We start from the raw sequence: 14,820 nt of genomic DNA on the forward strand, positions 1-14,820 counted from the left end.
CCTCCCTGGGCATTCCTGGGCACTTGGTAGGTACACAAGTAAGCTCCGCTCACCTCAGTGCCAAAACCACATCTTGCTCGGGGTATACAAAAGCCAGGAACACCGGCATTAGGTAATGTCACCCAAGGGATAAAGGAAGAGGCATCTGAACCAGTAGCCGCCTGAAGTGCTGAAGTGCGTGCCATACTCACTGTAAGGTTCTCCAATTCTAGCTGTCGCACTGTATAATATGACTTGATATCTTCAGAGATCAATGTTAATTTCAAGTTTGTGTCTTCAAAGATCATTTCTTTTTCTTCTTTTTGTGGCCAGTACTGTGCGCATTTTAACTGGGGGAACAAATAACAGTGAATTATTGTGAGCAACCGTTGTCCTGCCTAGAGCACATCCCACAAGCTTCACGATAACCCAAAGACCTGGGGTTTTCTGATCATGGAAGCCATGGTCAGCACAGATGCCTGCCTCATGGGGAGATGGGGGTGCGGGCACGAAGCTGCTGACGGGGGCAGGTTGTGCAGACAGGGCTCAGACTTCCAAACCTATTAGCTCCCTGGTCCAACACGGCAATGGGGTCCTGCAGGGCTCTGACGCTTTCTCACAGTCTATGAGGTGAAGCCAGATTGTACAAAAGGCTTTGAAACTCCTCTATGTAGCCATTTCAAACACTACACAGGACCTGATCAGGCTGCTGGCATAGAATGTAGGTGCCTTACTCTGCACAGAAAACTCACAGGCAATTAAAAATAAAACTGGGAGAGACAGCAGGTGAGGCCCTTTGGAAAGCTGAACGGTTGTCACCAAATGCAGACTCCCTTTCAGAGAAGGCTTGGAGACGGGCTCCCCAAGGCTTGCCCTTTCATTCTGGTTTGGTTCAGTTCATTCAGAAAAATACTTTTGATAATCTCAGACACTATTTGATGTTCTTGATTTAAATGTAGCTTGTTACATTTTTCTTTAAAACAAGCAAATTTATGAAAATTTGGTTTCATTTAGGGTCTAAGACAAAAACGGACTCGAATTTAGTGACATTTACTGAATCTGCCTCAGTTATGCAAACGTTTCTGCTCATGGATAACCGTTGTGGACAAAAATGGCAGGTCAACAGGGGCAGAGCTACCGGGTCAGCCTGACCATGTGCCTGGACATAGGGAAGCTCAAAGCCCTTACGATTTTCAGCGAAAGAAATGTCAGCGTGTGTCAACAGCTCTTTGGCAAATGACACTTGCAGTTCACGTGCACTGACCCACTCAATACCTCCTCTGGGGCAAAGGATGGTGTGGGTGAAGGGAACCACTTCAGGGCCAGCTGTCTGTGAGGAGAGACTGCTGTGCCCAGCAGTGACAAGGTGCGCTATGGGGGAGGGCTGAGGGGGAAATGCTACGGACAGGCAGCAGGAATTCAGAAGAGGGAAATGTTTCAGGTCAGCCAAAATTACAGGAAAGAGAGATCAGAGAAAGCTCTATGCAAGAGGCAGGTTTTGAAAGATGACTAGGATTTCCTAGGCAGTGACTGCAAATAAGCCAGGCTGAAAAGAGCAGCTGGAGAAGGGGCCAGCAGAGGCCCAGATCACAGCCGACTGGCAGCAGGCCCAGGGACCTGTGGCATCATCTGGGGGCAATGAGGAGCCAGGAAGCACTTGAGGCGGGTGAATATAGAACCACAAATGCCTATTGGTCCTGCTCTACTGAACCTGGAAGCTGCCCAAAAGACAAAACCAAAGCAAAATGTGGGAGAAACAGATTAAGAAACACCAGGTTGTGATGCCAGCATCACAGCAAACTTCTCAGTGCCAGACCAGAAGCCAACAGAGCTTTCTCAAGAGTCTGGACATGGGCCTGTCTGAAGTCTTAGCCAGTTTCATCCATGTCACCTTCCTGGATCAATGATGAGTTGCCAAAAGTGAACTCTTGAATGGGGACAATCTGTCACCACTGAAGCAATTCTGCCACTCAGCATGGAGGCGCTAATTACATGGCGAGACCCCCACCTAGCCACAGTGGGTGTGGCAGCTGAAAGCAGGAACTTAGAAGAATGTGAAAAGATGCATTAATCCCACACTTCTAACAAGTAGATCTTATAATGCCTCAAGACCCCAGAAACAAGAGACTGATCTGATAGGTTCCACACCACCCATGCTGAGGTGAGCATTCCACACAGTGAGCAGAGAAGGAAGCAAAGAACAGAAACGCAGGAGGAAGAGGCCACCATTCCTCATCTCATGAGCAGGGCAGATGAGTCTTAAATCTCACCTCCAGACAGCAAGCACGCACTTTCAAAACCGAACCTAACGCCTAATAACCCTCTGTAATCTGGGTAAGGACCAAGACTTTGGAACTGTACAAGTGAGGAATTCTGTCATACAACTAAGTGTCAATCACCCAATATTTATTTTTAAGGACTCTCAGGTGTCTACAGCAGCAAGCTATGCCCTGTCATTTCCAACGGAAATTTTTGTTTTAAACACATAAAATTTTTAAAAGGCACAAGATCACTATTTTCAGTTACCCTATTACAGTGATATATACTGCCATGAAAAGTAGATAAGATTTTTATTAGAACATAGTCCTTCACCAGGCCTCAAACTGAGTCCTATCTTAGGTTGGCACCAGAGAAATATGGCGGTGCCAACATGCTGGCATCTCTCGTAGTTGCTGTTTCCACTATGAAGGCAGATGTTAGAGAGTCCTTGGGGCCTTCCCAAACAAGTGGGCAGGCGGTGTTTAGAAAACCTATGAAAGACATCTACATTAACCCTGTGACAGGTAATTTAAACACAGAGAACTAAGTACGTAATTCTTAACACAGAGAACTAAATACGAGAGAGTGCAGTGTCTTGTGCCATGAAAGCACCTGAAAGCAAACGGCAGCTTTAGTGCGGATTTCAGGAGAGAGATACAGGTGAGATTCTGCAATGGCCAATTAAACTGGCCTTGCTTACTTCCCCCATCTCAACAACAATCCCAACCCTTACGCCATGGTGCAGCCTACACTGACGTGTCTAAAGTCAATCCTTAAACAGCACCAGTGAGAACTCCAGCCATCTGGATGACCCCAGTCTAACACACACAATCATCTTCCGCATAACCGGTTTCCAGGAAGCCCAGGGTCCCAAAAGACAACAGGCATGTTTGCCAAAAGTAAGAGGGAGCATCGTACACTATTTGGTGAAGGAAGGAAATCAGAAAACAAGTATGCATTAAATGAAAACTCCCCAAAAGCTGCTTTTACCACAAGCTGTGTGGATCATTTATAATTAGATTAGCTGAGCAAATAAGATACTGTAACTTCTCATGATTTTTCCCAGCCAGCCCTCTGGGAGGGATAATGCTGATACAGAATTGAAAATGTTGATCCCAAAGAAACTTTAACAATCTCACACCATACATTGTTTTTCATGCCAATTTGCATGCCCAAGTAATCCTCCAGTGGAATGGGATACTTAACAAAGGAAAGCAGGGGCTGCTGGCACAGTTATCACAGTAAACTACAGCAAAGCCAACCAGCCATGTTTTCGATGCCACCACAGTAACCCAAAGGGAAAGGTTGTCACAGTGGATCTGTGGGCCATTTGTGGTCAGCCTTGGGTGAGAGACAATGAAGCACAGGGCCTGGTGAGGCTGGAACACGTAACTACAGTGCTGGACACTGCTCAAACACATAACCACAGCCCTGGACAGCGCTCCTTGCTGTAATGTGACAATGATTGCTAAAGCAAATCTTGTGCTCACAGCAAAGAGGTTTTACCAAACACTTAGCAACAAAGAAATAAATAAAAAGCAAATGCTACTGTATCTGGTAATTTCTGAATAAATGTCTTGATTTAAAATTCCCAACCCTCAATACCATCTAGAGCAGTGGTTCTCAACCAGGAGCAATTTGGCCTACGAGGGGACATTGGACAAGTCTGGAGTCTAGACAGAAACACAGCTGACTGCCACATCTGGGGAGGGGGTGCTACTGGCACCTGGTGGGTAGAGGCCAGAGATGCTGCTAAATATCCTACAATGCCCAGCACAGCCCTCCCTGCCTGGATCCCGAGCAGAGAAGGATCCAGCCCAAGTGTCGGTAGTGCTGAGGGTCAGAAGCCTGCAGATGGAGCTGTGCTGAAGGCTTCCACAGGCCGCCAGGCTTCCCCTTCCTTCGCACAGAGTGTGTGCTGTGAGAACCTGATGCTTTGTTTCTTTACTCAAAATTGCTGACGAGTGGTGAAGAGTGGGGGTTTGCTTCACATCTGTAACTTCACATTTTACTAATCAAGCTACTAAGGAGGGAAGAAAAAATTTAAAAACCACCTTTCACTGAAAAAGTCATTTTCTAAAACAAGATACATTTTATCATCAACAGAACACTCAGGCAAGCTCCCTATCTGTTATTATTGGACAAATAAATACTTTCATTTTTTGAAAAAGTAGGCAAAGGCAAAAAAACAAAACAAAAAAAACCCCAACCCCAAAACAAAACAAACCCCTATGATTTTAAACATGCGCTGTCCTAAGACGAAGGCTTTCTGCGAGCAACTAAAGCCATTTCTTTGTGTGTGGTGGAGGGAGAGGCTTTGTGGTTAATGCTTCAAGTTTTCACTGCTGAAGTTTCCTTTGATGTGTTGCTTCTTAACACTTGGAGTTTTTACACTCTAGGGGTCATGACTGTGCTTTTTTTTGGAAAGGTGGCCTCCCTGGAGCCCCCACGTTCTTCTATGGCCGGAGGCAACCAGGACAGCTGTGAGAACAATGTCCCAGCTGAGCCTGGACCTGGCAAGGCCCAGGGAAACCCAGTTCCCTGCTCCTGGGCCACACGTTCCTATTGGTCTCCACGATCCTCAGCTCGTCTCCTCCTGGACGAGCAGGGCTCTTCGCAGCAGGGCTGGCAGTGCTGGGGAGCAGCGAAGGCAGGGAGGCCAAGGAGCCTGTGGCCCTGCTGAACGCTGGCCTGTGCCTGCACAGGAAGACGGTTTACATAGGATAGTCTACACAGACAGTCTACACAGGCCGGTCTACATAGACAGTCTACACAGGCCGGTCTACACAGACAGTCTACACAGGAGAGTACCCAGAAACTGGCTATACTCAGCTATTCCAACACAGTGAGGAGGGCAAGGGAGAGTGCAGGCAGTTGGGGAGCCTGGGGCAGCCATCCAGGGGTGCCTGGAAGTGGGATGAGCATGGGCACTGGGACTCCTCAGCTCAGAGAACATGGTAAGAAACTAAAAACGAAAAGTTTGTCCTGGCTAAAGTTCCAAGAGCAGTGAGAGGTCTGTGTCCAGGGGCCTAGGGCCAGACCTGCAAGGTTCTGTAAGCCACACCATGCATTAACCTGTGAGGCAAAGGGAACCACACAAACGTTTTCAGCTGGGAAGAACTGTGGTGACACGTGGATGTGAGAAAGCTCATTCTGGAAGCATGGTACAAAAATGAACTGTGGTGAGTTGAGAAGGAGAGGTGGCTAGACCCAGATGCAAGAGGAGTGGTGGCCTGCACAAATGGACACCATGCAGCCACACACTAGCCCAAGGGGTGTTTGAAAAGTTGCAAGAACTTAGAATGACACACATTCTGAAGTCAGTGCTCACTCCGAAGAGGTATGGCAGGGCAAGCATCTGGATACTGAATGGAGGCAAATCTCATCTAGAGTCAGCCACTCCCACAGCTCCGCAGAGGTAGCCACATTCTCACCAGACAAAAAATCAGACACTATGAAGATGCACTAAGAATTTGCTTTTCAATAAAAGCAGGTCTCCATAACTCCACACACAAGTCCACACTGTGGCGAGAGCCGCAAAGGCAGCACAGGTGGGCGGAGCGCCACATGCACCGCACTCTGGAGAAGGTGCGGGTGAAGAGGTCCGTGCAATTCTTCCGCCGCCTCCCTTTCATTCACTTCATTAACTGGTTGATGACCAACATGCATTTATGTGCTGCTGTTTTAATTTTTTTAAATAAAAATACTACATAAAGGAAATACAAAAGCAAGAAAAATAATTTAAAGATCTGGATGAAATGTTAACTGTATGGAGTGGTGCGTATGATCACACACACAGCAGAGGAATCGGAGACTTACCGAACCTTTCTCCATCACTCTGTTGAGCATGACGACACCCCTGCTTTTCTGTTCCCACACCATCTCCCAAAAGTGACCGCATGTGTTAGGCAAAGGGCCCTGCAAAGACACCATAACACAACATGTGACATCTGAAACATAACACGCCACAGCGTGAGCTCACCTTCTGCAGTCAGCTAATGATAGCGCCCTCAGTCCCCACAGCTTAGGCACAGTGGTGGCTGAGGCTGGGACAGGGACCCACCTCTCTCTGCCTGGTGGTCAGTAACGGCAACTCCATTTTCTACCAGGCAGCAAAAGGCCATTTCCGCATCTCAGCTCAGGGCTGGCCAACCAAGGACAGAAAAATGCCGATTCTGCTTTCTGGCTCAGGCAGGCCAGCTAAGGGCCTCCACTGAGATTCATCCCCAGGGCCCTTGGGCTATGGGACAAAACTCCTTGGTGCAGATGAGAGGCGGTGTGGGGGCGTGACCAACCACAACACTCCTCTCGGTTCCAATCAATGTCATCTCGTGACCTTGGGCAAGTCACTTCATCGCTCCCTGCTCAGTTTCTCCATCGCTTACTTGACTAATAATAGTACCTATTCACAGAGCTGTGAAAATGAAGTACATTCATTTATTAAAGTACTTAGCACAGTCCCTAGAATGCAGTAAACACACAATGAAATGTCAGCGACTATACCTACCAACAGCAATGAGGACCCTGACGGCAAACAGCCTCCCTCCTTGGCCCAACAAACTCAGGAGATGTAGAAACACAAATGGTCATTGAGGTGGCCCAAAGGGAACAGAGTCACTGGGGCATGAGGGTGTCTGCGGAGCAGCTGGCCCATTTCACTCCAGCTCACCTGGCAACGGGCACAGATGTTTACTGGACACAGGGTATGAATGCCCTGAGGTTGTCTCAATTATTAGCAGTGGCTGGAAGAGACATCACCTATTACCTCCACACCAGAAGCTGTCATGTCCTCATGTCCTTGGTCAGCATCACTTCTCATGGTTTCCATTCTCATCTATTTTCATCTAAGCTCCTTTTTTTTTTGAGACAGAGTCTCGCTCTGTCACCCAGGCTGGAGTGCAGTGCCACAATCCTGGCTCACTGCAACCTCTGCCTCCCGGGTTCAAGCGATTCTCCTGTCTCAGTCTCCTGAGTAGCTGGGATTACAGGTGCACACCACCACACCCGGCTAATTTCTGTATTTTTAGTAGAGACGGGGTTTTACCACATTGGCCAGGCCGGCCTCGAACTCCTGACCCAAGTGATCCGCCTGCCTCAGCCTCCCAAAGTGCTGGGATTACAGGTATGAGCGACCACGCCAGGCCCATAAGCTCCTTATTCTTAAAATCTTCTCCCTTTAAGTCCCATCACACTTGGCTCAACCATGCTAGCCCTCAGTGTCCTCTCACTTTCTTTCCTGAGCTCATCTTGAACTTACTGCCTGAACAAGACAAGTCAGCACTCCCTGTGCTGAAGGGACTTAGAGAAAAGCCACATTTAACTCTTCCCTCCCCAGTGAACAGAAAAACAGCTCCTGGCAGCCAGAAATCCCGTGGCACATGGCTGACGACCTGGGCCTTGCATTCTCCACCCTGGCATGAAGACTCCAGTCACTGCAGCTCTCCACTACTCCCTTCATGTCTTCCCTAACTCCCAGCACCACCCCAGTTTAGAATGGTCTGAAGGATCACAATCCCCTAAGATCTGCAAGGACACACACCACACTTAGCTGACACTGCACGGGGAAGGTGAAAGAGGGCCCCTTGGACATTATTCTCTGCTCTTCTATACTTCCGACTTTTAAAAAATGAGAAGAGAGACTTGTATTATTACATAATGAACAACACTGAAAAAAAAATAGGAAGGGTGTTCTTGGTTTGGGCACTAGGAAAATGTTTCAGTCATAGTGTCCAGAGGTGATACTTTGGGGTCGGGCTACCTCGACTCCCTTAGTAAATCCCCAGGGCAAAGGGAAACTGTGTAAACAGTTTCTCGACATCCCCAGTGCCACCTCACAAACCAGACAGAGCTTCCCATGTCCCAAGGAAGTGCTAGGATGCGGGGTAGGCAGGACAGTAGCACAAGTGTACATGGTCATTTGCTAATGCAACACTTGACATGATACACCCAATAACAGGTATTTAAAGGGCTTCCTGACTCCACACCAGAGTCGAAGGGCTGAAATCATGAAGCAGGAAATTCGACTTCTCCAAAAAGCAAAGTCCCCAGGAAGTCACTTTTGCCTCAACCTCATCCCCAGACCTCTCCCTCCTTATCAAACCCCTCCCCCATAAGCCTCCCCTAAATACCCCAGTGGTGCTGGGAGGACCAGGAGCTCAGGGCCTGGTAAAGGCCAGCCCTGTATTCATGCACCAAGAACTTACTCAATGGCCCCACAGGACTGAACACAGCTGGGCTGATGCTCTACATCCCAGATGACGAGAGGCATCTGGGCTGATTCTGGTCATAAATGGGGAGCAACTGGGACAAGAAAAAAAGGCAGTGAAGAAAGGCCTCAGCCTCAGTTGAATGCACTCTGACCTAGCTCCTTGCTCAAAGCAGCCTTTCTTCATACAGCATTCTGGCTTCCCCAGAATTTTAATTTCCAAATTATTAAGCAAAATTACAATGTTCGAAATCACCCTATGGCCTAAAGCCATATAAGACTAAAAGCTGACATGGAATGAGAAAACAAAAATTATGATGAAAAACAAAACAAGAAACCCAGTCTTTTTAGACCAACTTACAGGTAACAAGTTAAGACTTGAGAAGATTAATTAAAAAGCAACTCTTTTTATCCTCTTTCCCAGATACCCTTTTGGTCACAAGCCACTGAGTGTTTTACAAGTGGCTCAATCATTAAACCACTTTCAGGATTTTGTTTCCATAAAGATGCCAAAAGCCAACAGAAATTTTAAGTCATTTTTCATGCTTGTTCACATGATCTAATGATGCCTTTCTTCTGGGCCAAAGACTGAGAACCATGGCGAGCTACTCTGAATGGCTCTGGACAGAGATTCCTGGTCTACTGCTAACGTTCTTAGATTTGCCATCACAAGTGCTTGATGCTCTATGACAAATACTTCTGGAAGCAACACAGGTACAGACCCTCCTCCAGCCATGACTGCTGCCTCTGCCAACAGACCACAGGCAACTCTGGCATTTTAATGTTGTTTTTTATAAGCTCTCATTTCCAGCAATGTCATCTTATGCTTCCCAGAAAATATTAGTGTTCCTTACAACCAAACTGAACTTTTGAAGGAAGATTTTCCCCCTTCCTTGTTGCTTTTTGGTTTGCTGAAAACCTGACCTTCTAAAGGATGTGGCAGATTTTATTTGAGGTGTGGATAATAGCACTCTCAAACTCTTAAACTGACATTAAAACAAAAATTCAGACAATCTGCTTACCTGGGTAAGGATGTAACTCCTTTGGGCTTCTTCCATTTTTATCAAACTAGCGTTGATATAGTCGTTATCTTCTTGATGTAGTTTAATCCGACTATGGTCAACTGAAAGGCAAACCAGAACTCAGAGGTTAAACCTGGAAAAGCTGAATGTGTCCATGCAAGTGCACACCCTACAGAAAAGCAAAGGTGAGTTGGTGGCATTAGGGGCATTCACACTGGCTGAAGCCCTGTTTTAGTTGAGATTAGTCATCAGCATGGGGTGACTGGGATTTTCTGAAAGGGTTTTCGGAAGTGTTTGAAACTTCACACTACGAAGCAATAGCGGTAAGCCATATTACAGTATGGATCATGTCCTATCTGGGAAATCTGTTCTCAGGTCATATCTTGTTGTGATACTTATTACTCTCCCCTCAAACCTTCCAGGACCAGAGGAGGGCATCAAAGGATCTGTTCTCTGATGTGTAACTTCTGTGTTTTTTTTTTTGAGTCAGAGTCTTGCTCTGTCACCCAGGCTGGAGTGCAGTGGTACATTCTCAGCTCACGGCAGCCTCCATCTCCCAGGTTCAAGTGATTCTCCTGCCTCAGTCTCCCGAGTAGCTGGGATTACAGGCACAGGCCACCATGCCCACCTAATTTTTGTATTTTTAGTAGAGATGGGGTCTCACCATGTTGGTCACGCTGGTCTCAAATTCCTGGCCTCAACTGATCCACCCACCTCTGCCTCCCAAAGTGCTGGGATTTCAAGTGTGAGCCACCCATGCCTGGCTGACATAAACTTTTAGAGAGCAAAAAGTATGGTGGCTTCAATCTTTAAAAGGGAACAAAATCCACCATAAATTCCACCTAGTCCCTACAGCTGTTGCTAGTACCATGAGCTACAGTAGACAGGATTTAAGATCGAACTTCAACCTATCCTCTGTCCAGTAGTTTGAAGATTAAATGACCTAAAAACACAGCAGCATGAAGTCATACCTTGACCTTTATACAAGGTTTTTGTTTTTTTTTAAGTTCAAGTACAATGAACTTCAATGATTCTAAACTTTTAAAATTCAGAGCATATCACAAAGACATTTGAAAGAGAATTTAAACCCAAACACTGAAAGTATATTAAATGTACCTTTTAGTTTTTAGAAATAAACTCTCATTTGGAAGTTCTGCCCCAGATCACTAAAAGAAAAAAGCCATTTTTTTTCTTGTATCATTTGTTTGTCACAAAAGCAGTAGCTCCCTGAGGGCCACTTTCCTTATCCTGTTAGTAGAGCTAATAAGAGCAGGTGGGGACCTTTATTTCTGGCACAGCACAAGGGACAATAAACTCAGGTGACCACCCATAAATAGTACCTTCTCCCTGCGTCCAAAGGGGAAAGGAGACATGAATGGGGATAAGTGGTCTGGAGCTTTTTGTTCTAAAGAAGGATTCTAAAGATGTCTTTGAAAACTAGCCACCATCTGGAATACTGTTTCTCATTATGGAGGCTTAGTACAAATAAAGATACTTGGATAATTTTTAAGTGGATCATAGAGATAAAAGACCTCAAAAAATTATGTAATGGTATTGGTGAGTTACGTGAGTGGCTTCAAACAGCACTGGGTGACTCTGGGCAAACAACTCACCTCAGAGCCTTGGTTTTTTTAACTTGCTAAACAGTAGGTGACAAGAGGATTGTGGGAAGAGTCAATGAGCTGAGGTGTATACAGAGCCTCGTTCAGCAAGTGCCTGTAACTGTGGACTGCTGTCATCACCAGCAGCACCGTGAGCTGGGCAGCAGGTGACCTTCTACCTTGACTCATTCTTCCCCATAACCTTCACAGCAAATGACTGTTTCTACTGGAGGATGGGAGTAGGGGAGAAAGATGTGAAGAGTGGGATTGGGAGTGAAAAAGCTGGAGAATTGTTTCCCTGGAAGAATTTTTTTTTTGGGGGGGACTAGTCAAGTAAAGCAGTGGGGACGGAGAAGGAACAAAGAAATCTGTAACTGGTTGTGATCATATAGTTGTAAACACTACTGTACTTGGACCAGCCCCTGGAAGAATATTTTAAATAGTTTTTTTTCTCTGTAAAACTGATTCATAAAACCATTTAGATAAGAAATGTTAAAAAATGTAGCAAAGGAATATTAAAGACAAGATTATTCCCTAATTAGAGCAAGTACAGCAAAAACTAGAGACCCAGGGTATCCTGGCACCATGTGAAAGAGGTGAACGGTGATGGTTCTGTCGCGTTCTGATCAGTGGTCTGGAGGTTTCTGGCAGGACTTCACAGCAGAATCACCAAGGTTTTTTCTTTTTGTTTTTAAACAAATATCAATGAGGTGCCTCAGCTGAGACGAGCTAAATCAAGAGTACCATGTGTTGGCGCCAATCATGTCACCTGATGACCTAGAAGTGCACTTCAGATGTTGGTGACAACCATCCCCACCACCGACAACATTTACTGAGCGCTTATGTCTGCGTGAGGTACTGGGCATTGGGCTAAGCGGTTTATGTTGCTTCATCTTCACATAATCCTATGAGAGAGAACAACCTGCCCAAAGACACTCAGCTCTAAGTGGCAGAGCTAACACACAAAACCAGGCAGAGAACCATCGTGGCAAGCCAAGAGGCACACGTTCTACACCAAGTCTAAGTCCATTTTTAGACCCCTTCCAGGAAGCTGGGCGCCACCTAAGTCAGATCAGGATGCACTGCTAACCCTTCTGGCAGAGAGCAATGACAGCCACCACTCCCAGCCATGGGCACAGGACCTGCAGGAAGTGCTCACTGGAGGAATGACTGGATAATCTTCTGCATCCCTGGCAGAGCATACTACCATGGAGACACTGGCAGCTATGACCCCTCACTGCCTGACAATGTCTGAAGACCTGGAGGGGGGTCAAAAAAGCCTCTGTGGCCTAGAGGAGATGGCGCAGTTCACGTCCTGTACTCATTCCAGTTTTCCTTGCTTTATGCAAATCCTAACATGTTAAGTTATTTACTTTCAGCTACCGGCAGATTGACAGTCAATCACTCAGAAGGCGGACAGGGCTGCCACAGGCCAGCAGGCACACTGACAATCCTAGGAAGAACTAACAGCAGGAAAGAGGGGGAAGAATGACGAGGTTGGCAAGGGTGGAGGCGGTGGGGACTCCAATCAGAGCTGCCTTGCATATTCAGCACAGGGGACAACAGTGCCCACCCCGAAGGCCTGTGTGGGGCTTCATTACAGCTGAACACAGTGCTTGTGCTCTAATGACACTGCTGCTGAGTCATCCAGAAAAGCTTTTATTATGCCTGCTACCCTCTGCTTCAGCTGGTAGGAAAATGATTCATCACAAAAACAGTCAAAGCTAAAAAAAAGTGCTTGGAACTTCACTGAATTTTCCAGAAACTGAAACCTCAGCCCTTCTATAATGGTGGAAAAATGAGCCATTACTATAAGTCTCTAATGCCTTTACTATAGGAAACAATGGAGTCACAAACCTCTGCTACATGGATTTATTATTATATTTATTATTATACCAAACCCCAAGGCGAAAGGAGTCTTGACTAAAAGGGCCTGCAGCAGAGGAAGAGCAAGACTGGTACCAGCCACGTGGATACTTACAGGGACTGACGTCTCTGTACCTATTTCGGTTTTTGTTCTTAGGAAGCTTGGCAACTCTACATGGGAAGTCACTGGCTTCGTGTCGGATATCCTACAAAAAAGAATAAAGACATTTAACTGACTGCCAGGCACTGAGGAAGACTCAGCAAAGAAACAGACATCAAAGAGAGCTGGACAGTATGGGAAACGCAAGGTGATAATTCAGAGGTATGTATCAGGTCATGGGGAAAACCGAGGAGGAACGAGCACAGGCCTGGGGTGGGAGGCAGTGATGTGGGGCAGAAAGATGGAAAGACGAGGAAGAGGGCAGAGAGACAGACGGGAGGGACAATTCACTCTGGAACACTCTGCACAGCAAAGGCATGGGGACTGGAGATCGCATCTCATGCCAGGAACAGTGAGTGGGCAGTAGGAGGTACGACAGACGGCTGGAGGACACGGTGGGTAGCCCAGATCGTGGAGAGCCTTGAATGCCAGGTCTGGGAGTTCCAACTGCAATTTCTATAAAGCTACGATTATTAAAAATAGATAAAATGTACTTTTATGCCAACAAACTATCCAACCGCTTTCCTAGGAGGTGGTAAACAAATCCTATCACCCGTTTCAACGGAAGACTACCCCATGGCTCCTGACCACACCTAAAATTCCACTATAATCACATTAAACAGTCTTTTATTTGTATTTGTTATATTATTAAAAAAAAAATACACAAAACAACGTGAATGTACTTACTGCCACTAAACTGTGTACCTAAAAATGGCTAAAATGGAACACTTTATGTTTTATATATTTTAACCATAATTTAAAAAAGACACCGTCCCCCATGGTGGGAATAGGAAAGCAGACAACAGCAATAGAATTCTTGAAGCTGGAAATCAGGCTGATTAGTGGTTGGCAGTTGTGAGAAAGCAAAACTACAAGTGAACAGTAAGAAAGCCAGACTGCCTGAGATTTTCACTCCAGATTCCCCCAAAGGCTCTGGCTGTGTTCCCAGTCAGGAAGGAGGAGTGGGATTCCCCGCAGGGGACAAAGGTAGAGCCATCTGGGAAGACCTGGATTGCCATCTCATTCCCCAAGCTCCTTCCAGGATCCTCAGACTTCTGCAGAAATCTAAAGACATACTTTCTGGAAAAATGTAAACCAGGAGGTCTATGAACTGCAGCAAGACTGCTGGCACAGTGGAAGATGTGAGTGCTCCACCAAAAATGGGGTACGAGCAGCCATGCACAAGCCAAACACCAGGAACTTGAGTCCTTTTCCCCAAGAGACACTCACACTGCTGACAGCTAGACCCTTCTTCAAGTAGGAGGCAGAGCATCTCTAGATAAGCTGACCAGGCAAAAGGCACAACCAAAAGATATCCTCAGAGTGCACAACTGGCAGCCTCCCTAGAGGCCCTGTGGCTAGTGCAGTGTTGACAGGCCCCTTACACCTGCTCAAGACTCTCACACTCCAATAAGCCCTTACTCTCCACCACATGCAGATACCACTGATGACCAGATATAACAGGAAAGTCTCTAACAAAAAAAATAAAAATAAAAACCAGAAAAAAAAACAACAACCCTTAGAGGAAACAAACTGCAGAGAATAGAAAGATTTAAATATATACTAATATACTCAGAAAGAAAAGTCATATTGCATCTATGTAATTAAGAACAGAATGTTATATAAAATAAAGATGTCTCTTGAAACTTAAAAACAACATAGCAGGCCGGGCGCGGTGGCTCAAGCCTGTAATCCCAGTACTTTGGGAGGCCGAGACGGGTGGATCAC

General features: G+C 46.2%; 1 protein-coding gene across 2 annotated transcripts in view; it reads right to left on the bottom strand.

Moving 5' to 3' along the window:
* Positions 1-14,820, bottom strand: part of PTPN1 (protein tyrosine phosphatase, non-receptor type 1) — an 82,563-nt gene that overhangs the window by 10,267 nt on the left and 57,476 nt on the right. Inside the window, exons 2-5 of one of the 2 annotated variants that reach the window (XM_011928819.1) lie at positions 13,048-13,138; positions 9,466-9,566; positions 6,058-6,156; positions 192-329 (exon numbers count right to left, since the gene is read on the bottom strand). In XM_011928819.1, coding sequence (XP_011784209.1) covers positions 192-329; positions 6,058-6,156; positions 9,466-9,566; positions 13,048-13,138 — 429 coding nt within the window. The remainder of the gene's footprint in view (positions 1-191; positions 330-6,057; positions 6,157-9,465; positions 9,567-13,047; positions 13,139-14,820) is intronic. The other variant, XM_011928820.1, reaches the window with a different exon arrangement.

Source organism: Colobus angolensis, unplaced genomic scaffold (assembly GCF_000951035.1).
Source record: "Colobus angolensis palliatus isolate OR3802 unplaced genomic scaffold, Cang.pa_1.0 Scaffold8, whole genome shotgun sequence".
In the NCBI taxonomy this organism is placed as follows: domain Eukaryota; kingdom Metazoa; phylum Chordata; class Mammalia; order Primates; family Cercopithecidae; genus Colobus; species Colobus angolensis.